At 42.7% G+C, this 23,853-nt stretch overlaps 1 protein-coding gene across 2 annotated transcripts; it reads right to left on the reverse strand.

Annotated features, from left to right (window-relative positions):
* Window positions 1-1,219: 1,219 nt before the first annotated feature.
* Window positions 1,220-23,702, reverse strand: CRB (chloroplast RNA binding protein). Of its 2 annotated transcripts, none has more exons than XM_086776686.1 (11): window positions 23,569-23,702; window positions 13,866-14,031; window positions 13,420-13,584; window positions 13,209-13,295; window positions 11,371-11,461; window positions 3,010-3,064; window positions 2,589-2,649; window positions 2,291-2,512; window positions 1,999-2,115; window positions 1,810-1,899; window positions 1,220-1,709 (listed from the first exon to the last, which is right to left on the reverse strand). In XM_086776686.1, exons 2-11 carry the CDS (start codon window positions 14,007-14,009, stop codon window positions 1,524-1,526), a joined length of 1,218 nt encoding a protein of 405 aa, XP_086632812.1. In that variant the 5' UTR covers window positions 14,010-14,031; window positions 23,569-23,702; the 3' UTR covers window positions 1,220-1,523. The 2 variants fall into 2 exon arrangements, with proteins under 2 accessions (XP_086632812.1, XP_086632804.1); XM_086776678.1 differs by having other exon boundaries at window positions 13,866-14,028; window positions 23,569-23,701.
* Between the last annotated feature and the right edge of the window lie 151 nt (window positions 23,703-23,853).

The raw sequence follows: 23,853 nt of genomic DNA on the forward strand, positions 1-23,853 counted from the left end.
GAGAGAGGCTTTCTCATATGCCACAAAGAATTGGCATGTTGCTGAATCCATGAGGGAGGCTGAAGAATCCTGTAAGCTTTGATGGAGGTCAAGGCTGGAAGGGGAACAGGATGAGTGCTTGCAGTAGATGAGCACAATTGCCAATCCATGAGCCTGTCTGTGTCAGCCATAGTTGGAATAGGTAAAAAAGGAAGCAATATTTCAGCAATTTTCTTCCATATTGGCCTATGATGCATTCCCAATGCATATGTGGCAGTGGCCCGAGGAAAGGATAACACACACACACACACACACACACACACACACACACACACACACACATTCATATATTGCCTAAAAATGTATATATTTTTATATCCTAAAATATAAATAGCCACATCTATATACATACACGCATATATATATATATATATATATATATATATATATATATATATATATATATATATCCATGTGTGTGTCTCGGTAACATGCCCAAATATACCTTATAAAAAAGTGTAATTTAAAACCTTATGACGAGACAATAAACCATCAACTCCATCATGCATAGTATGAACTAGATACTATCAGTTTGTTTTCTTTTTTAAAACTATGTAGCTCTTGATTTGTTGCAATTTCTGTACTTTTTAATAGCCTTAATAATCTACTTTTTGTATTATTAATAATATTCCTCTTACTTAATCTCTGAATAACAGAATAGTAAGGTTGAAGAAAAAAGATTCTCTAGAGTTAGCAAACAACTGGGATTACAGACAAAATTATAGATTCAATAACTTAATAATCTTAATTATAGATTCGTTATTCCACTCATGTTCTTTATGGTTTATTACGAGGAACTGTTAAATGTTTGTTATTGCAGCACTTTGGTTTGGCAAGGGCAGCCTCATTACTAAGGTGCTTCATGCCTGACACTCAGTCAGGTGCATTACAGTCAAAGAGGATGGCTGAGGCCCATCCCTTTTTTGAATACAAAAGCTCCTTCTCAGTTTTTTTTTGGTCATTTAATCAGAAACAGTACAAATGTGAAACACTATGGATCCCTATCATCCACACTTTCATTCCCATCATACAGGTATGTGCATCATACAGATATGTGAGCTTCCCTACATGCATGTCCCATGCATTGGGACATATATATACGCCATACAGATATGTGCATCATAGAGATACGTGAGCTTCCCTACATACATGTCCCATGCATTGGGCAGGTCCCTGGAAAGGATAAAAGCCGAATCTGTTTACCGAGAAAAACCCAGATGTGTTTTACATTGTCTGTGTTCTTTCTTGATCCCCTCGAAAAACTTTTACAATATTAGAACCTCTAGGCTTGCTACTTGTGTCACAGTAAACATTCATCTAATGCTTCCATGAAAACTACTCTGAAATACATACGGTTCTTTCGGCACTTCTTGCAACTCAAATAGCCCTGCAATAAGAACATACAGAACTCCCACCTGAAGGAAACTTTATCTTGATTAGCCTGTTTATACCCAGAGGACATCCTTGTTTTCAAGCTGTCCCACTTATAATGCTACAGTCACCTTGCCAACCTTCTCCAGTATCATGTCATCAGCTTTAAAATCAGGGGCTTTTCTAAAGGTTCCTCGGCCAAAGTCCAGATTGTACGAGTCTGTCAATCCCTCCACAAGTCCAAACTCAGGTTTCCATCCCAAATCTTCCTGTGCCTTTTCAATAGATGTAAAGAAATGCTGCAAAATACATCCACACCATCTTTTGATATGCTAAATTCTTAAGATTGATAAATCATCCTAAAAAGTTGGAGTTGTATAAATGTAAAGAAATGATCACCTGGTCCCGTAAAGGAAAGGCTTTACTCTTTCCAAAATCAAATTCCTTTGCATTAAAGTGAACTAAGTCCGGAGCAGGAAAGCCACCCGCCTACAACAAAGCAGAATATCAAGGTTCTCTCCTAAAAAGCTACCCAGTACCCCCAGAAGTTCTCCTTTAGAGGATGGGGCTAGATTAGCAACTTCATACCTTAGCACATGCCTTGGCAATGCCATCAAATGTGACATATTTCTCCCCAGATATGTTATAGACCTGCCTACTCGCTTTGTCATTTCCCAGCACTTGCAGAAATGCTTTTGCAAGGTCCTGCATACATGTTGGCATCAAAAGTTTGATCAAAAAACAGGCCACATCAGAAGAACTAGCCATACAAACATGAGAATTGAAAGAATGATTCCTGTTAAAAAATTTGATTGAAGAGAACAAAAATATAAGCTTTCTTGTCTTGTTCACAGTCAGAGGGTTTAGAACTTAGCACAACCTTTACATGACCCAGTTGAGTAATTTGAAGTCCTGAACCTGGCACCGGAATAGGCCGCCCAGCTTTCAGCCTATGGAAGAACCACTCCTCAACTGGGTTGTAATTAAGTGGCCCGTAGATGTAAACAGGTCTGATGGATGTCCAGTTCACACCCTTCTTCTCAAGCAAGGACTCCGTATCAAGCTTTCCTTTGTGCCTACTTTTTGGATCAACAGCATCTACCTACAAAAATGAGAGCATGTCGATAAGACATCAGCTGGCACCTAGGATAAACTTACTCAAGACATGCCTTCACAACCTCAAAGTGGGGAAGCAGGTCAGACTTCAGGTAAACTCCAGCAGATGAACAAAAGATGTATCTGTAAAAACAAAGTAGAACCATAAATAGCATATCTCATTGATAATGCAGTTATTTTGGCCTTACTTGCAGTGACAATCTCAAATACGGAACACGCAGAGTGTTGTATTTTGGGAACGTTCACGAATGTGGTGGCATGACAGCAAATCAAGTTTAGTATCATCCAAGACATCTCATGAAAGAGTAGCATAAAGTAATTGGTACGGGAAAATCCATATATCAAACCACTAGCCAAGAAGAAGCTTTGCCACGCAAGGGCTAAGAAATTTCTTATCTCCCCACCATGTCAAGAAAGGCAGGGAAGAACAGCGAGGGGTAGGCGCTCATGTATCAAACTTTTGTTGGCTTTAAGGAAACTTACTGCTGAAGGTCGGGCAAAGCTTCCAAAATGGGTTCAACTTCAGATCCTTCTCTTCCTGAAAGTTCCAGTAAGGAACGTGAAAAAAGCCCAAATAATAACATATACAGAGATTTCCAGTAAAGTCCAAATTTAAAACACGAATGTGTTGAGTCCTCAAAATCTCCAACAAACTATAACCAGTCTTTTTCAAAAAATATGCACTCCAATATGAACACTTACCACTCAAAACCTAATGTAAGGATTGCCACTGACACAGATGACGAAAAAATTTACAAATCACATGTTATTTAGGAGAAAAAGAACCTTTTTAACCACAAGCGTGAATCTGTTAAGCCAAAGAGAGGTGCTCCTTTTCTAACTCAGCAATGACAATCCCACATAAATTGATGCCGCGGTCATACAGGATTCAGAATGGCCAAAACACTATTGTATGCCTTACACTGGGGACAAAGATGGAACACCTTCAGGTATAATGTAGCAGCATGATATGTCCAAACAAATCCACCAAGCCTGCTTGATGGAGTAAAATTTTGCTGTGTGTACTCCTCATTAAAACGAAATTCACACCAATATGTTGGTGAGGCACAAAGCGTCTGTCACAAGCCTAGTGAAGAGACCTTCATGTCAATCACGACCAATCTTGCCTCATCAACTTTGAAGGGATTCAGCTTCATTTATGATCCACAATGTCTTGGCATAGGTGTTCTGACTAATTTAAGCATGTTCAAAGAACTGATCATCGTACAAGACATTATTGGGAATATATACATAAAAATCTAACCGACAAGCTTATATACACCAATGGAAAGTTCAGGTTATTTCCCACACTTAACAAAAAACAAAGTGTGATCATGAGTCTACTCCCAAAGCTTCAAATCATCAACTCCACCATGCAGCATAGACTAGGTGCTATGAGCCACTCACGTTACCAGCACCCAAGAATAGGTGCAGCTTCATGCATAAAGATACATCATCTTCTGCATAGATAAACCATTGAACTGAGTTCCTATCACTTCCAGAGATGAAGGGCAGACTCAGCCATGATGATCTAGCATGAAGAGAACACGCAGGCGCACATCACACACACACACACATGGTAGCTGGTTGGGCAAGAGACAAAGAATTAATATAAACTAGCTGGCCACAACTTGGACAAAGACTTCAGAAGAAATTTACATGTCCAATTGACAAGCTTGTCATGCAAGGCTTCTTATCAAAAACTGTGTTTGGCTTTCTTTGGTTATACTAGAAACCCAAGGCATATCAAGACCTTGTTGCTGCTTTAAGGTCACCTTTCATCAACTTCTCTCCAAAGCAGTAAATCACCCCCCTCCTCTTGAGCATCTAGAGGAAGTTGTTATAATAGAACACCGAACAATTCCCTTGCACGGTGAGTAGTGGTGGCCAACCAGGTGCTTCTGAACACCATGTGATATATTACCTCCTGCTGTGCCTTCTATAGATCATGCATTAACCACGTCCTGCTGCTCCTTTGCAGCTACTTGTGGGTGGGATACAGCCGAGAAGCCCGGGCCAAGGTGGTTTAAAGCATCATCATTCAGCCCCCCCATAAAGGGGGTTGGGTATCATTGATCCAGTACTCGAGAGTAGAGCCGTCTTGGGCAAAACTCACTGTTCATGATCCAGGGGATCTATGATAGGATTTTTTGCTCTTGCAGCTCACAACTATTTACAATGGTACCTGGTCCCCCCCTAACCACTTCATCTTCTCTGAGGTTCCACACAGCAAGTTTGGCACCTCATTCGAGGATAAACGTGTCACCAGCCTCTTCCATGCTTGGGCAGCCCTTCGGTTGGCCCTCTTCTAGTCCATCCCCTACTGTTGAGGAGGAGCAGCTCCAACAGTACCTAGTTTAGAAAGCCCTCACCCGCCTCACCACCTTGGAGCCCACACCCCGTGGTGTCAACTTTGCTATGGCCCAGCTTGATGAGTGGGAAATTGTTTCGACAACTCTTTCTCAAAGAGTTACACCAGTTACGCACTTTGTGACACTTGAAGTTGGGATTCTTGCTTCACAAAAATCAGGACGACATACGACTAGGTATTTCCAAGTCCAGATATGGAGTATTTTAGAAAGGAGGAAAGCACATAGTACAAAGGAAGCTCAAACAACCATAGATAAGCAAAAGAAAGACCATTACCTACCAAAAAAATTATGTTTTTTCGGGGAAAAAAATTTCTGAAAAAAAAAATCAATTTTTTTATATGAAAAATATCCCTACAAATCCGTACGAGTACGTACGGTACCGTACCGGACCGTACAATATTCCAAACACAGCCACTCTTGTGCTTTCAGCCAAGGCAAAAGAAGCTCAATCTTTTCAAGAGTATTCAGCACACCAACCCTCAGGACCCTCTTCGAAGATAGCTTCACAGTCACCTACAGCTTATGCACAGTTCATCCCAGCGTTTGGTCGCTTCATCCTTGCATTTGGCAGTGTTAATCAATCAGTTCGTCCGCTCAGTCTTTTGGACACAATTCAGCTTGTATTCAGTTCTCCAAAAGAAGAAATAAAGCAAATATTCCTGCTTTGCAGAGGGGAAGAAGGGGGAGGGGGCTTCAATGGGTAATTTGGGCTCAGCAGGCCGACAACATGCTCAAGGAGCCGACCACTCCCCTGGGTTCATAGAAAAAGGTAAGCCACTGTCAATTTCAAAAATGATCATATAAAATCAGAGATATCAAGCAAATTTAGTCAAGCATTTGTGCATAGGCTCCAGCCTTTGCATACTTACAGCCACTATTGTGCTTTCAGCCCAAGGCAAAAGAAGCTCAGTCTTTTCAAGAGTATTCAGCACACCAACTTTGGGCTCAGCAAGCCGACAACATGCTCAAGCAGCCGACCAGTCCCCTGGGTTCATAAAACAACTCATTGACTTGCAAGAGTTGTAAAACTTTTGTCACAACTCGCTCATGCTGCTCTACAATCCCTGAGAAGATAAGGATATCATCTAAAAAGATGAAGACATATTTGCCAATGGGATCCTCAAAACCCGAGACATCATCTTGTAGTACGTCAATGGTGCATTGGTGAGTCCAAAAGGTATCACCACAAAGCGGCCTCGCTCGGTCCTAATGGCGGTTTTTGGAATGTTAGCCTCAAAGATTCAAACCTGATGGTAGCCACTCTTAAGATCTATCTCAGAGAAAAATTTAGAACCATTGAGTCGCTCTAGGATGTACTCTAAGCTGGGCATGAAGAATCTATCCTTAACTGTTAGCTCGTTTAGTGCCTTGTAACCCACACATAAGCGTGTGGTCTTATTCTTCTTTTGGACAAATAGGATGGGAGCGGCGAATGGGAAGGAAGGCCGGATACATCCCAACCCAGAGTAGCTGGAATAATTGCTGCTCCAACTCGCCCTCCAATGCCTTAGAAAGGCATTAGAAGAAATTGTTGGGAGGCTCTGAACCAAGAACGAACTCTATGTGATGGTCCTCATGTCTACTCGGTGTGGGAGATTGGGTGGGAGGTCGTCTCGCAACATAATGTCATTGTATTGAGACACGAGACTAGCCATCCTTTGCTCCAATGCAGGTGCTCATTAGACTAAGAGCGGACATAAATCAACACACACTCTGCTCCTTTTCTTATGGCTCGTTGGGCCTAAATGTAGGAAGTGTCCTACCTCCAATCGGGAATAAAGCTTTGAAACGAGAGCTTGGAACAATGCTTGTCCACTTGCTTCAATCTCTGCTTGATGATCCGGAGATACACCCAATCCCCTTCTTTGTAACTGACATCTCTTCTAGACTTGTTGGCTTGCCTAGTGTATGCTCCCTGAGCTTTGGCCGAGCACAACTTTACTAACTTAATGATTTCTAAAAAAGTTTATGGGGTCTTGTTCGCCTCCAAGGAAGGTGACACCATCCTCGTAAGAAGTGACGAGAAATAGCGGCCAAAAGCTACCTCATGAGAAATCTAACCAATACTGGTTGAGTGAGTTTATCCTTTAGGATTTTGCTTGTACCAAAGGAAGACAATGCTCCCACTTCGACTGTTGATCATGGCAATATGACTTGAGAACATCAAATGCCAGTTGATTATATATTTTTGTTTGGCAATTTGTTTGTGGATGAAATGTGTTGGACAAGTGTAACTTGGTCCCAAAGTTATTGAATAATGCTCTCCATAAATGTGAAATAAACTTTGGATCCTTGTCAAATGTAATTGTCCTTGGCAAACCACATATGGGGTACCAAAGGCAAAGAAACAAGCGAGCGATATCTTCTAATGTGGCCGTTTGCTTGCACAAAATAAGCATGCAAAACTTACTGAACAATTGTCATGCATTGTGTGTTCTTGGATCCAAATGTTGTTGGAAGGGGTCCTACAAAGTCCATGCTGGTAGCCTAAAAAAGTCCTTCTAGAACTGGCAAAGGCTGTAGCAAGCTGCAATCATGTCTACTTTGTATGAGGAACCTTAACCTTTTATGCAAATCTGACATGATTGGACATGTTGATAGACACCATGTTGATAGACATCTCTTCTCATTTTTGGTCAATAAAATGAACACTCTAACTTCTCCAATGTAGTGTTGATACCATGGTGATCTCCAACAAAAGAGTCATGGGCATCGTGAAGAAGTTCCTGTCATTTTTTCCTTAGTATGCATAGCCGGTTCTTGTAAAACAACCGGCCATCTTGGATGGTATAGAGAGTCTACCTTTGCAGCTTAGCACATCGCCAATGAGGTTATTCTTTCTAGGGATGTATTCAATCATACCTCCAAGCTGCTAGAAAATTTGACTCCACCTGGCTTGTCTATCTCTCCATTGGACACTAGGCATGGTTTGCAACCATTTAAGTAGCTCATGATCTGTCTTAACTGTGAATTCCCTCCCAAAAGGGAAAGGTTTCCAATGCTTAAGAGCTGTCATCATTCCCCATAACTTTTTTTCATATACTCAATAATTATGTTCTTCTTTGCTCATTCAATTTCCGGCAATAATAAGCCACTAGGCACCCCTCTTGCTAGAGGACAGGTCCTATGGCTATATTGTTGGCAGCATTAATTACCTCAAAGGATCATCCCATGAAGCCAACTTGAGAACCAGAGACTTGGAGGTAACTTTCTTCATTGAATGGAATGCCTCGAGTGCTTTACCCATACCGGACACTTTCTACCGCGCCTTGACAAAGTCTGTAAGGTGCTGCAAGGTCTGAAAATTAGTCCATGTGGGAACTATATGCTTGACACAAATCTACAAAAGAGCGGATCTCCAGAGCATTCTTGGGAACGTCCCATTTGAGAATTGCCCTTACCTTTTCAGGCTCAAGGCTAATCATGTTTGCACTAATGACATATCCCAGATAGTGGATTTCCACTACTCCAAATTCGTTCTTTTTTGCATTGATATAGAGCTCATTGTCTCGCAATAGTTGCAAGTCCTTTTCAACATCCTGCTCATGCAGCTCTGCAATGGCAGAAAAGATGAGTGTTCATCTAAAAAGATGAAGACACTTTTCTATGAGCTCCACAAAAACCCTAGACATCATCTTGTTAAATGACATATGTGCATTGGTGAGTCCGGATGACATCACCACAAACTTGTAGTGGCCGCATTCAGTCCTACATGTTTTTGGAATGTCAATCGTAAAGATCCGAACCAGATGATAGCCACTTTTGAGATCTACCTTTGATAAGAACTTAGCACCATTCAATCGCTTAAAAATATGCTCAATCCTAAGCATTGGGAACCGGTTTTTAACTGTGAGCTTATTGAGTGCCCTATAATCCACGCATAATCGTGGGGACTTGTCTTTCTTTTGCACAAATAAAATAGGTACAACAAAGGGCGAGAATGAAGGCCGGATAAATCCAACTCGGAGTAACATTGCTACTCTAGTTCGCCCTCCAATGCCTTAGAAAGGCAATAAAGAACTTACTACACGGTTCTTGTTGCATGCGCGAAAGCCTTGCTTTACTGATCCATAGCCCTAAGCCTAATTAAGAACATGATGCTGATTAAACATGATTAAGACAGAGGAAAGAGAGGAAGAGAGAGTTGGTGTCAGGGTTTTCTTTTATTATATGGTACAAAAAGGTGACTGAATGATTGTACATCTTCAAAGGCTGTTGGTCTACCCCGAAGGGGGACCTCTGGCCTTCTGCATACTTTCTTCTAGCTTCTACTTCTTCAAATGATGATTTTATGCTTATATAGATGCTAAGGCTGTTGGTCGACTTGCTGACACCCTAGACCCCCCCAAGATCCACAATGACCAATGGTGGAAGGCTATCAGCAGCATCGCAGCCTGGCATATCTGGCAGGCATGACGCAATGAGGACATTAGCGGAGAAACTACCCCACCAACAGAGAACATCCACTTTATCTAGACAGATCTCATTCCTTTTGCACTTGGAGCTCCTCACCCAAGGAGACGGTGGTGTCACTTGACACTACATGCCCTCCCCCGTATGCCCACCCCCGCTCGTCGTAGCCTCCCTCCAAGAATGGAAGCCTACCAGCAGCATTGCAGCCTGGCATATCTGGCAGGCACAGTGCAATGAGAACATTGAGGGCGAAACCACCCCACCAACGGAGACCATGCGGCAGCACTTGGCGTCCTTCTTTTGCACTTGGAGCCCCTCACCCAAGGGGACGGTGGTGTCACTTGACACTATGGGCCCCCACTGTGCCACAACCGCCGCACCCCCCCCTCTCTACGTAGCCTGCCTCCAAAAACAGCCAGCCATGAAGGGAACCTCCCTCCTTCGCCTACTTTTGTACAGGTCACCTACGTCAAGGGTCGTCCTCTGCTCGAGAGCAGGCGTTCTATTCTCTGCTTATAGATGGATCTTTTCTTGGGAAAAAAAACACCTTTCACCATCCAAGCATCACAACAGAAGCACCTCCTTTTTCAGATCTTCCTTCCCTTCAGGGCATAGAGATTGAGAAATTTAAGAAACCTGCTCAGACTAAAATGTGAACGTTTCTACTATCAATAGCTCCACACTCATAACTAAGTCCAGAGAAACATTTTGCTTTCTTTCTTTTTTTCCAGAAAAGAGACTTCTAAGTAAAATAAAATCATACAATGGGAGATCTCAAACCAACAAAAGATTGGGAGCTCTCAACCAATTGGGGGCACTATGCTGCCATAAAAGCCCTGAAGGAATGGAGGGGAAGAAGCCTTTAAGCATCTGGTCTTCGATATATGCCATGTCGTGATACTGACAATAATCTCCCAGGTGGTGTCAATACTCAGGGAAAGTGGTGTAGTGTAACTGGGGGATATCCTGAAGCAAACATCTCTGAGCTATGCCCCTACGGACAAGCATAACAGGACCTCCTCCCCTGCCCTGAAAAAGAAGTTGTGGGCCAGACTGAATCAAACATGCAATAGATAGGATCACTCCTCAACCAACCCAAGAGCTACGATCTTGTCATTGAACTTATGCTCCTAGAGCATAAGAACCTGATTCTGTCCACCAACAAAAAAGGATGCTTGGAACTCCTTGGTGCCAATGGGATTACCACCTAATCCTTATATGTTCCAGCTTACAATCCTCATATAAGAACCACGACTCTAACAGCCATATCACTTAACTCCAATTTTGCTACAAATCCTCAAAAGGGGGATACCTCCAGTGCCTCTCTGGACGCCCACCAACTGTAGAGAGTAGTTTGAAGTAAGCACATAAGTTATAAGAGAATTTTGCCTTTTTTGTCTAGGCTGGATAAGAACTTGCAGGCACCAAGACAGTGGTGGCCCCAAATTAATGACCAGACACGTTTATAGAACAGCCTAAATTAATGACCAGACACGTTTATAGAACAGCCTAAATTTTGGAATGCTTTGTGCACGTAAAGTTTGCAATCACTGATAGTAACAAGATCTAGGGGATAAATGAACATGGAAAGACCTCTTTGGTGAGCAAGCAGTCCTCCCAAAAAATGACCAAATTTATTTTTCAAAAGACACGAGGAAAGTCTGGATGATTGCATCGAGACTAAATCATTTAAACAGACACTCATAGGGGAGGACTACATGATTCTGTTTGGAGAGTAGACTGTGGCATACAAAAAGACAAACATTTTGAGAAGTGTGTGCCCTCCTATCCACCTTCACAGATGTGTTTGGCTGCATTGTGACTCATTCCTTGTTTGGCTATGTTCCCACAGTATTAAGTACTTAATACAAGGACAGGAGAAAGTTCTCCAGACTTGAGACACAATTGACAGTTCTCCTGTGGCTGTACATGAGCCCATGCAATCATGTCAAAAAAGATATATACATATACTGGGAGACACTAGAAAATAATAATTTTCATCTGGGAGTTTTTTCTATTTCAAAAGCAAAAGAAACTTTTGAGTCTGACAGATGCCTACCATTAATGTCATATACAACATCAAAACCAGCCCCTGCAAGCTTGCTCTTCAGCTTTTCAAAGTCTTGACGATCTCCTTGCATGTGTTTAACCTGTATAGCACGCATAGTAATCAGCCAGCATATTTTTCACAAATCATATCAGCTTCAAGAGGCTACATATCCATATTCCAATCACAGAAAAGTGTAGACCTTAAACAAAACACGACCCAAGCTAATAATATTAAAAAAACAATGAAGGTCCCTTTTCTTGCTCTTGCAACACACAGCCCCAGCCTCAAAGCCTGCCAATCCACAAGAGTGTGCCCTTCAGCCTTGCACAAGCTGTCAAATCCCGAGATCTCTCCGTGAGGGAAATCTGCAAAACAGCCATGAAAAGCAAGACAAAGCAACGCGTCGAACCCTAACCCTAGAAGGCAAAGCGGAAGAAACATATCTGGGTGCAGGCATACTCGCCACCCAACCATGACAGCCATGGGCAAGCCCACAAGACTTGGCTGTCCCCACCGAGCCACGAGCTAGAGCGTCATGCTCTCGTGAGTGCCATGCCATCATCCTCGTCCGGTGACCTCTACCACCTAAGGTTGTCCCCCAAGGACGTCGAGCTCTCGCGCGATGGTGCTCCTGCTCCACGCGTTTTGCACTACTGTGCTCCATCCATCGGTGTGTGCCCAACTGGTACCCCTCCCCCCAATAAATAGGGAAGGAATGCCCAAAAAGCACACGCTATCAATAGCGGACCAAAAAGCACATGTCCGCCCACAACATATCATACTCTAGCTCGCCAATCTGCCTGCACTTAGCGTGCACAGACACGACGTCCTTGGGGGACAACCCCAGGTGGTAGAGGTCACCGGACAAGGATGATGGCATGGCACTCACGAGAGCATGACGCTCTAGCTCGTGGGTCGGTGGGGACAGCCAAGTCTTGTGGGCTTGCCCACGGCTGTCATGGTTGGGTGGCGAGTATGCCTGCACCCAGATATGTTTCTTCCGCTTTGCCTTCTAGGGTTAGGGTTCGTTGCTTTGTCTTGCTTTTCATGGCTGTTTTGCAGATTTCCCTCACGAAGAGATCTCGGGATTTGACATGCCATCATCCTCGTCCGGTGACCTCTACCACCTGGGGTTGTCCCCCAAGGATGTCGGCCTCTTGCGTGATGGTGCTCCTGCTCCACGCGCTTTGCACTACTGTGCTCCATCCGTCGGTGTGTGCCCAACTGGTACCCCTCCCCCCAATAAATAGGGAAGGAACGCCCAAAAAGCACACGCTATCAATAGCCGCCCAAAAAGCACACGCTATCAATAGCGGACCAAAAAGCACATGTCCGCCTGCAACATATCATACTCTAGCTCGCCAATCTGCCTGCCCCTAGCATGCACATGACACAAGCGCCTCCCAGACAGCTGTTATAAGAGCCAAGGTTGTGCAAAGCTGCAGACCATATCATTTTAAAACCTGATGTGGTGCTGGGAAAAACCATCTGCCATGCTGCTGGAGGTGTATCCACCCACTTCTGTTTCACGGTTCACAATGTGAACCGACAGCCCACTAGTTCTTATTATAACAAAGACAAGTAACCCGCTAGTTTTCAATGCAAACTAGTGGGTTGTCGCTTAACAATGTGAACCGACACTGGTCCGACAGCCCCTTAGTTCTTATTATAACAAAGACAAGTAACCCGCTAGTTTTTCCAATGCAAACAAGACAAGCATCTTGGATGTTCTCCGCGTAGATTGTTAAAGGTATAGTCCAAAGTAATTCTCACATACACCTGGTTACGTTACATTTAGCCCAAAGTAATTCTCACATACACCTGGTTACGTTACATTTAGCCCTTACTTTGGAGGAGAACTGTTTGTAGTCATTATCTGACTCTTCTGCCAGCTGTTGTGTGATCGGAGATTTCCCTCTGGTAAAGAGAGTGACCTAACCAAGGTGAAAGTACGCATTCTTAGAAACAAATAAGATCATAGTTCAAGAAATATATGGCATTCGGACAGAACAGTGCTTTGAATGCTTGAATATTATTCAAACACTAAGGAAAGCTCACCTCATGACCATCTGCAATAAGCAGACGAGACAAGTACACACCAATAAAGCGAGTCCCTCCCATCATCAATATCTTTTTGCTCTCTGTTTTCTTCACAGAGGTTGATGCAGTCAAAGAGCATCTTACACCAGCTTTTTTGTGAACTTTAGAATTTATACGTCGGGCCTGCAATGATACAAAAGCTCATTGGAAGTCAACACGCATTTTCATCACCCAAAAAAAAGATCCACAAACAAGCCAAGGAAAATCATTATTATTTGCCATTCTGAACACAGCACACGTGATATACAAAATTTATTTACCACTTCCATGACAGCTTAATTGCAAAGATTAACATATGAGATGTATCATCCAATGTCAGGAACCATCAACATGAAACAGCAACTAGAAAACCAAAGAAAGCATTACATCTCTTGAAAACCAAACTATAATAAACTTCTACTCACCCAAAATAGGTCTGATGATTGCTGGCATGTGCGATGCATGTTGATATTGTGCAGCCCATTGAAATCAGTCTTGAGAGAAGTAGAGACCACTGAACTTCTAATCGGAACATCCAACGATGATGGTACAACTGAATGAACGTTCATAGTTGAGGAGATAAGGTAACTGCTGCAACCACCATCATGTATAGGAGATTACCAGACTACTCGTGTCAGAGAGCCCATGACACCTGTACCTTTAATTTTTAGAAAAATTGGATAAGGTGTGAAATAATACAAATGACGGCGATCTAGAAAGCCCAACTCTCTGAAGAAGCTCCAATGTAACTTCAGATCATATGACATGTTTCTATAAAGCCATCTTTACAACCACAGAATCTCCAATCATTTTTCATAGCTGCTAGCTCAAAAGTCAACCCCCGAAAAGCCAATGGCTGGTTAGACGCAAAGAAAAGGGCATGCCATCAGCTAATGGATAGTATGCATTTGAAATTCTGGACAAAATGCCAATCATTCCAAAATATATTCTATAGATGCCTCTACTTCCACTGAATGCCATGAGGCTCTAACCAGTCGGTTACTTGTGGGACACTACATATGCCAGGTTGCGAGTCTCTTGAACAAGGTGGTTGCATACTTTAGGTATTGTGCGTTCGGTACGAAAGAGTACACAAAGTACCCAACATGATAAGTACTACCTTCACTTTTTGTCTATTTAAAGAAGTACAAAACATAAAATTGGAAAATTAGTCTGAGGAAAAAAAGTTGGGAGAATTGAAAGGTGGAGAATTGGGAGAAAAGGCATGCATAAAACATGATCTTTTTTCAAGTGACATGTCGCTGGCCGCTGTATCCACATAGGTACAGAATGTAAAAAACAGTAATATAACGGAATGGATCATATGAGTATGGAATGCAACTATGATCTTGACTGACCCTTAGTGATTTACTACTTGCTCCTAGCTGAAAGTCTTCTCCAAAACTGTCTTTGCTTCATTTGCCCCACAATAAACACACATGTTGCCACGGTTTTTTGATTACAGTGTGGATGTTATGCTCCATATTCAAAAGTCATCTACAGTCGATACATTAATCCCTACACTCCCAATCAAATAAAAATCAAAACTAACACGACAAAAGCTAGTATGGTAAAAACAATCCAAGATAAGCATAACTTAAAGATATTTTCAAACAATCCAAAAATCAAGCTAAATGCCACGGTCTGTCATGTGCACCCACATTACTAGGGTGTCAGGTGGACATACTCATACAATGTACACCACCAAGTTACCTTTTGGAAGAGCAGCCACCATGTTGTGCGCCCTAGTCTAGGGACCAGTCACCAGTTGCCATTAGGCCTAGGTCATAGGAGGTGTCAAGTCAGTGCATTGTGCTACACACACTTATAACCCACCTTAATTATTCTTTGTACAAAGGTCCAGGCAGCTTCTAAAGAAAGGAGCCGGGCGCCGGACACAATCAAAGTCATGTCTAGAACTATTACAACATGTGCAAGGCTGAATATCCAAGTTCAGGGCAGCAATGGACACAAAGTCACGTGTGTTTTGGGCTGCAGGCCAGGTTGGACATCAAGTGGGCAGATTGTGCAGGTTATTAAGACCGCATAAGTGGAAACCCTCCTTTAGTGCACATAATCTACTTCAATACCAGCGACGATGATCGCGATAGATTGTGGCTAGCGACTAACCTCCCAGCCATAGGTTCCCTCCTGAAAACAGCCAAAAGCCCGAGGTTTCGATTGCACTCAAGTCAGCCTCACACCTAATAGCATGAACTTGAGCCCCATACCACAAACCCACATTATCAACTGAGCTACTCTAGGCCTTGGTGCTCCACACTCCTGGCAGATGTCTCCACGCTAAGGATCCCTCTTCTTGATTCCTCCACTCCAATAATTGATCCCTTCGTTCACTTATATAGATCAACCCTCACTATTATTAGCTCCTAGATTCCTCCACTCCAATAATTGATCCCTATGTTCACTTAGAAAGAAAGAAAGAAAGAAAGAAAGAAAGATTTTATTAACGTCTTCTAAAGGCCAAAAAATGGCCTATGAGACAAAACCTGTGTACATCATCATCATGTCTCAATGGACATCAAATGGATACAAAAGAAAAAAAAGAACAACGTACTCTATAATGTGGAGATAAATCTCATATAGGGCTCTGGTTAACTACTATGGGATGGGTAGGAGGGAGGGGGGGTAAATACATCCAATAAAGCATCTAGCTCCAACCGGTGCCAATGATTGGGTGTAGGATGTTATACATCGGGTTAGGGGCAAGATATCTCCCAATCTGTGCTAGATCAATCTGGGGTCTGTCCTCTCTGCTATGTCTCCTCAAGATCTCATCAATCTGTGTCTAGTGGAGACCTTGGGGGGCGAGGGTCAAGTGGGCGGGGGCATCTCCTGAATCGTAGCTCTCTCACTCAAGCTGATGTCACTCCTCTGGTGGTAGATGTAGATATAGTGCGCCTTCGAGTGACTGGGTTTGGACCGAAGGAGCTATGGAGGATGTCCCACCATTGAGTGGCTGGAAGAAGGTAGTGATCCGTGCCTGAGTGTAGTATCCCTCTGCTATGGGAGCTGCTATAATAGCCGCTCTCTATAACGTCGTAACTCCATCAAAATTCCCCCCAAGCATCTCTGATCATGAAACTGCATAACTCTGCTGAGTGGACCAATTCCCTCCTTGAAGAGACAGTGGTATCTCCCCCGAATCTCATAGTATACTGGGCAATGGCAAACATCATGCTCCTCTGTCTCCACCTCTATGTGGCACAATATGCAAATACGTGTCTCCCTCAGGGCTCCTGTAGCTCTCCCTGCCTCTATCTCTAGAGAGTGTGAAGATATCCGAAGCTGCCCAATAGTAGTGCGCATGGCATGAGACATATATACATCCATGTAGCCCGGTCTCTGCACAAACCCATCCTCTGTGAGCTGTAATAAATGATCGTGGTAGTGCTGCCTCTTCACAGGAAGAGGCTGTGGAGGATAAATCCATGTATGACGTGTGTATAGCTGTATCAAATCCTGACGTATCAATCGGTTCCTCTCCACACGGGAGAGACGCGTGGTCGGATGGTCCTCATCATACTGAAATGGAGGGAGCCTGTCCATACTCATCCCATGTAGTGAAAACCACTGTAAAACCTCTACATACCATGACTGTCGCCATGATGCTGCTACTCGCTTTGATGATTGTAGGGCCTATCTTAGTAATCTATATGGGGGCATGTGCCTAACCGCTGAATAAATGTCACTGTTTGAAAGAGTGCCTCCACTAGCATGGGCAAAGACGCAAACTCCGCCAAAACTATCTCATGTGGCGTCGAGGTTTTACTATGAATCATCCGTGAGAACATAAGTATCTGTGGGCACTCTAAACCTCGCCACCCGCTCGCTGATAGTCTTGGAGCCTAGATGGGGGATGCATACATCGAGGCTGGTGTGACCATGGTATCAAAAAGGCATCCCTTTGTACGGGGTTCCTGTAAATGCGCCTAGTGACATTGCCTCTCAAGTAAAGCTAAAGCTGCATACCCTCTCGCTACCCAGTCCTGAACTGCCTATCTCATGAAGAACCTCCCCACCAGGCTAGTAAAGGTGACACCCAAATATACATATGAAGTCACTACATCCACACGCCTGTCCTGGTTTATGATATGGGTGGTCTCTCGCCCCTGCTTTGTGGTATTGAAAATCATAACCTTGGTTTTACCAAGATTGACCATCAGGCCCCTCTGATTACAAAACTCTCCCAAGGCACCCATGTGCCCCTGTAACCCCTCCTGTGTATCCGAGACAAGTACTAACATCATCTGCGTAAAGCATCAAAGCTACATATAGATCTGCCAAAGATGATCCACTGCCCCCCCCCCTCTGTCCACAAAATCTGCAAGATCATCAATTTATAATCCAAACAGGGTGGGAGATAATGGACATCCTTGCTTAACACCAATAGTGCTAGCAAGCTCCTCTAATAATCCACTCGGGCATCGCACACGACCCACAACTCTCTCATACAAAGCAATAATCCCCCATATCATCTCTGATGGTACCCCAAGTGTCTGCAATCTCTACATAAGTCTATCACGAGGCATAGTGTCAAATAACTAGCCCATAATAAGGCATTTAGCTTGTAATTAGCTCTTGGCTTGCTGTTACTTGACCCTAGGCCATCCAGACCTTATCCTTGCTAGCCCTAGCTGCCCACCCATGGGTAGTTCCTACCCTAATCTAGGGTTAGCTTTTTCTAACACTAACCCTCAGCCTAGTTGATTTGGGTTAGCCCATCCCTTTAACCATGGGTTATCCTAACCCTAGGTTAACACTCGTCCCAATTAAGGATCTAACATTATCTCCCCCTTTAATTAGATTCATGTCCTCATGAATCCAAGTAGGAAATAATCAACAGTCGGGCAAGCTTGACCCCGAATTTTAATCAAACACGATAGCATCCACATGAGTTCCCTCGTCCTTACCATGGCTAGCTTATGGAACTAACTACCATGACTGAGTGGATCTCTGCTATGACACTCAAATTCCATGGACTTATTCCAAATATGTCTGGAACATCAGAATCCCTTTATGGCTTGCAAATCCAATTCCCTATTGATGTAGTGTCAAAATTAGATACTTTGGGTGAGGAAACTAGAATGCAAACCATGAGTCACACCAATGACGACTCAAAAAAGATGTTGGCTTACCAATTCAGATCCCTGTTGAAGCACGTAGTGTTGAAATCACATTCTCTAGGTCGGGAAATTACAATGCAACACCATGAGTCACACCAAAGACAACCCAAAAGAGATTCTTGAAACCCTAGCACTACAAAATTGCATAGTTGATTAAGCATGCAATGCTAAACCTCATGTGCCTCTTAGCAATCACTAGCTGCTCAATGCTCTAAGGTCCCAAAAACCTTTACATGTGTGTCACTAGACCAGACACATTAGAGTTCTTGGCATTAGTTAACTTACCAATAAAAGAATCATCATTCTTCCAAGTTAATCGACTTGTTTGTGAAGAGTCAACATCCTTCCATGTTAATTAACTTGCTCTAGAAGAATTAAAATTCTCCCTAGGTAGACTCAATCACGCCAAAAAGAGTCTTCCTCCTATTGTGATCATAATCATGACAAGCTATGGAAGACCATCAACAATAGTGAAGGTGTCCTACCGCCAATCAAGAATGGAGAAACTCATTTCACACCCCAAAAGTAGTGAAACATTGAAGTCTCGCTAAAATGTGGCCTTCTAAGCTCACGAAGACCGTCAACAATAGTGAAGGTGTCGTGCCACCAATCACGAATGAGCGCGAACTCCCAGAACCACTTGATGTGCCAGAAAAGTAGTGAAACAATGCAGTCTCACTGAAATATGGCCTTCTGAACATGGAACTCAAACTGCTAAGCTTTGTGACTGATATGTAACCATCCGGAACTAGATGGTGCGATACTAAGGTAAAACCCATCTTAGCAGCCAACTATGGAGAGATGGCATATTCAGAGCTTCAAATGTCGAAAAGGACAATAAATTTATGTCCCTTCGTTGTGCCATAGCCACGGATCAGACCTTTCTTCTGGCCTGCAACTTCACGGCTGTCCACTATCAAATGTGTTTTTTTTTGGCTGCCCATCATGGATGGAAGATGCATCAATTGGAGGGGAATCACCACCAAAGAGACCTGGCGATCTTCACATTGACAATGTGCCAGAGAATTCACCTCTAGATAGGCCACCATGTAGGGAAAGTTCCAAGTCAATACAAGGAAACCATGACACAGTTGATGACTTGTTAATGACCCATGTGATGTATTGGGTTTTTTACGGTTATACAAGAACTTTCTTTGATGACATTTTGGTAAATTCAGAACGAAAGGGCCTCGCCAAGAGTTTACCATTGAGTTAAAAGGTATCCTAACATCGATCTATTCATTTAAGGCACACTGCTTCCAAAAAGGGTATATGAACGGGGTCAAACAAAGCCTATAGTAGACTCGCCATGCTTTAGACAATGCATGAAGTAGAAGCTTTTTCGGATTACATTCTTATTCTAGGAGATTTATTAAACATTTTCAACATATGGGTTCTCTAATGCATTTGAAAAACAAGAAAACCAACTTTAGGTACCCAGTCACTTGGAGGTGATTTAAAAAGAGCTCTCATTTTAAGACTAGTACTTGTTAAACTTGACTTGCCAAAACCATCATGTATCTTTTAAGCTAAATCTACCTCTGCATTAGACATATTCACATAACACTTCCCAAGAGTTTCTTGTGAAATATGAGGAGCCTATGCCACAAAAATATATCACGAAAGACCCACAAAAGGTGGAAGAGCATATATCAACCTATGCCAATGTTGAATCCAATGAAATTTAACCTCGAAAATGTAATCTCAACCCACTTCAATGATGACATAAGATCAACCTCTAAACTTGTTAGTAAAACAATTTATATTTACCAATCTTTTCAACATCAACCACAAGCTTTTTGCATTGTTAGAAAAGGGGCTTCTAGAAAAAGGAAGTTAGAAAAAGACCTTTGACTAGCAACAATCAAATGAAGTAAACTTTGTTCAAGAAGGAGATACTTCCGTAGACAAACCCAACTTCAAGCATATGTTTCAAACAAACCCCCTTATTGGAATATGTGCAAGGCACTGGTAAACAAGGGGGAGTTCTCTTGGCTTCCTTGTCTTGAGGATGTGGTGGTATATGTGCTCAAAATTCCTGCAAGTGAGCTCAACATGACCATTTCTCTAGTGGCCTTAGCCCAAGGGTATTTTGTTTTCATATGACCACCTGTACTTTTTCGTTGAGGGGGAGTGTTAAAATTTGTAGTCAAAAGGTTATGCCAAATTTTTAAAGTTTCTTATAAATATTTGTCAAAGGTTATTTGTTTGGGTAATTTATGGAATGAATCCACACCTTGATGGAGACAATCAAGGAAAAGCTTGGAAGGAGAGCATCAAGGAGGAAAATTTAAAGAGGTGGATAGAATTTTGGTTTGATCATCGTGTACTTTGCTTATTTGAAGGCACTTATGATAAAGCAATATTAATAGTTTTTTTCCCAGTAGCACAAGATGGAGCTTTTTTTTGCAAGGAAAAAGATCCTTCAATTAGTTAAAGAAAAAACAGCCACAAAGGGCTAAGTACAACCACGACGGGCCTCGCTAAGGTAAGGAGTTGGACATTCCACTCATTCAAAAAAGACATCCCAAAAAAATAGCAATTCTGGGACATCTGTCCACAATATTTTACTTGTGATCCCCAGCCTTTTATCTTGTTGGCCTGCATAAAAGAAACAGCACCTCTATCTTGATAGCACCATCTCAGTCACCATACTATCATCCTCCAGCTAGATAACCCATGGCCGTCATCTCATGAACATAAATAACGACAAGCATGCAGTCCAGTCACAGGAGAAGAGGCTACATGGACCAAGGCTTTTTCTTCAAAAGTGAGGAGCAACATAGCCATAGTCAAGACGTCGAGTCACATTGGCACCTTCCTCCAGGAGACATCCATCGAGAGAACGCTCTTTAGGGATCCAAAGAGGTCTGCCACCCTAGATCACAGCTGGCATACAAAGGCCTCAAGAGCAGATGAAGATGAACTTGCTTGAGGCCATCCATGATCTTCTACTTGGCCACACAAATCCATAATCCATTGTTTTAAACACAGGCAATGTAGCACACAAGATTGATGCAAGAGAGTGCAGTGGCTAATATGTCTCTTTTCAAAGAAAGGGGAAGAAAGGGATCTATTATTGCTGGCTCATTACCCTTCTAGGGACTACTTACAAGGTTCTTACCAAGGCTATCAGTCGGTTGTGTACTTTCATCCTAACCTCATTGATAGTGCCAAGACCGGCTTTAAAGGATACTTGGCGCACCACTACTTCTCAGAGGCCACCTCTTTGCAATTTGTCCATTATGTAAAAAAGCTATGACCCTATTGAATTAAAGCTTCTTGAAAGCCTCTATGCTACACATATAGGCTTCTTTCTAGGATAAAAATCCATGTGGTCTCCACTCTTTACTCCTCAACACATGTAAAGGGTAATTAGCTATCTTTATCAGTCCAACAGAGTGCCCCATTTCTTCCTTCTTTCAATGTGGCTGAGGCAAACAGCAACTTCCATGCAGGACCTAATGCTAACAAACTCCTCAATCAGAGTTGCTAGCAAATGTGAGCACAGGAGAAAATGTAGAGTGACATGGCCAGCCCTGGTAAGTATCCCCAACCTCTCCCACAATGATAACAGCTTTGCCCCTTCTGTAAGGACTTGCAGATACCACAAAAAGTCAGCATTCTATCCATTGGGACTTGTCATAGCATTTTCCCACACCCAAGTTAACTGGGCCATGAACATATCAATTGCAACTTGGTCATGCATTTCCCAACTGTCCAAAAACTGGCACCGTTGGATTATCCCTCTAAAACTTGGCCAATTGCATCAGCGTGACACACGCTCTGCTTAGTGGGAATGGAAAACTCTTACACGCATTTATTTCTTGTGCAACTTGCACGGCCAAGTTAACTCAACCATGCGAAAAGCTTTTACTGAACCCCAATAAACACCAAAATGACAGTGCTCTTTTTCACAGCATCACAACAGTCCTCTCAAAAGTAAGTAGAACAAGTTGCCACTGTCAAAGCAATGGCACTTGGTACTTAAACCTTCTAGGGTCCATTCAAGTTCTCAAGATAAGATATGGACCTACCAAACACAAATTTCCCTCCATGATTCATGGTTTCAAGACTCAGCAACAATGAATGTTATGAGATGATGCCAAATGAGGAAGAGGGTCCTAGAGTGTGTGTTCATGCCCCTAAACCGCAAACATCTATGTGCATCTGTAATAAAATAATGCATGCAACTTGTTGAAAGTCAAAGCATTTAATAAGACCTTCTTCAAATAAAGTCATTCCACCAATGTGTGTGTAGCCTAGCGATGTGGGTTGGTGACCAGGAAAGGGGGATCCCAAATTCAAATTTCTGCAAAACTCCCCGGCAGCATCTGGGCCATTTGCGGCCATAATTGTACTGCCTTCAGGCATGAGATCGAGCTGCCTTCGGATGGGCACTCAAGTTGATACTACAGAAGGAACTACCGCCTTTGGGCGGGAGACCGAGCTCCCTGTGGGTGGGCACTCAAGCTGATACTACAGAAGGAACTACTCATGGGAAAAAAAATGCTCCTTTTGCACACCATAAGCTGCAATAGCGAGTTTGAGGCAGTGCCAACTTCATTGATGTGCATTGCTGTGAGTTCCAAATGGTACACATTAAATTGAGTTTTCCAGACTAGATCAGTGCAAGCCAATTTTGAACAGCTGATTAATAAAGCAATTTTACTTTGGTGCAATGTACAGAATGGTATTGAAATTACATGACAAAGTATATGGACACACACAGGAACAACCTTTGGCTATGACCATGATAGCTATACGTTTCGTCGTGGTTACCTATAGATAGAGGGATCAGATGATTAAGCTACAGGCAGGCAGGCAGGCCAGTGGTTATGACCAAAGAGTCACCATGCATGCAAGCCAAACATGACTTCAAAACTTGTCACACTCTTATGAGAGTACAAAATGCAGGTGGTTACACAGGATACATAGAAGAAGCTTCATGGATTTTGTAAAATAAGCCATATCCGAACCTCACCTCTGGTACACTTCTGTGTGAGCGAATGTGTATGGGAGACGCGACAGGAGCAGCAGCTGCAGCACCACCCCGCCCGACGCTATCTTCAAACGAATGGTTGCTAAGAACCGGTCCCTTGCTTTTATTACGATGTCCAAAAGGGATCTTTTATTACGTTGTCTCTCTCGTCCACCAAAAGTGGCCTTAAGTTTTAAAAGTTTTGTAATGATAACCTTATCTTTTTATGACCTTCGCAATTTTAATGGAGACTAATTCATGCTACTAAATTATATTTACAAAATATAT

This window comes from Cibotium barometz, chromosome 3 (assembly GCF_041138505.1).
Source record: "Cibotium barometz isolate CiBa-2024 chromosome 3, ASM4113850v1, whole genome shotgun sequence".
In the NCBI taxonomy this organism is placed as follows: domain Eukaryota; kingdom Viridiplantae; phylum Streptophyta; class Polypodiopsida; order Cyatheales; family Cibotiaceae; genus Cibotium; species Cibotium barometz.

Bases quoted from the DNA above. Each gene is read 5' to 3' on its own strand.
- CRB (XM_086776686.1), bottom strand. From the start codon at position 14,009: ATGAACGTTCATTCAGTTGTACCATCATCGTTGGATGTTCCGATTAGA. The intron at 11,462-13,208 runs GTAAGGGCTAAA...CGTGCTATACAG, and splicing joins ACAAACAGTTCTCCTCCAAA to GTTAAACACATGCAAGGAGA. The intron at 3,065-11,370 runs GTAGGCATCTGT...TGGAACTTTCAG, and splicing joins TGTTGTATATGACATTAATG to GAAGAGAAGGATCTGAAGTT.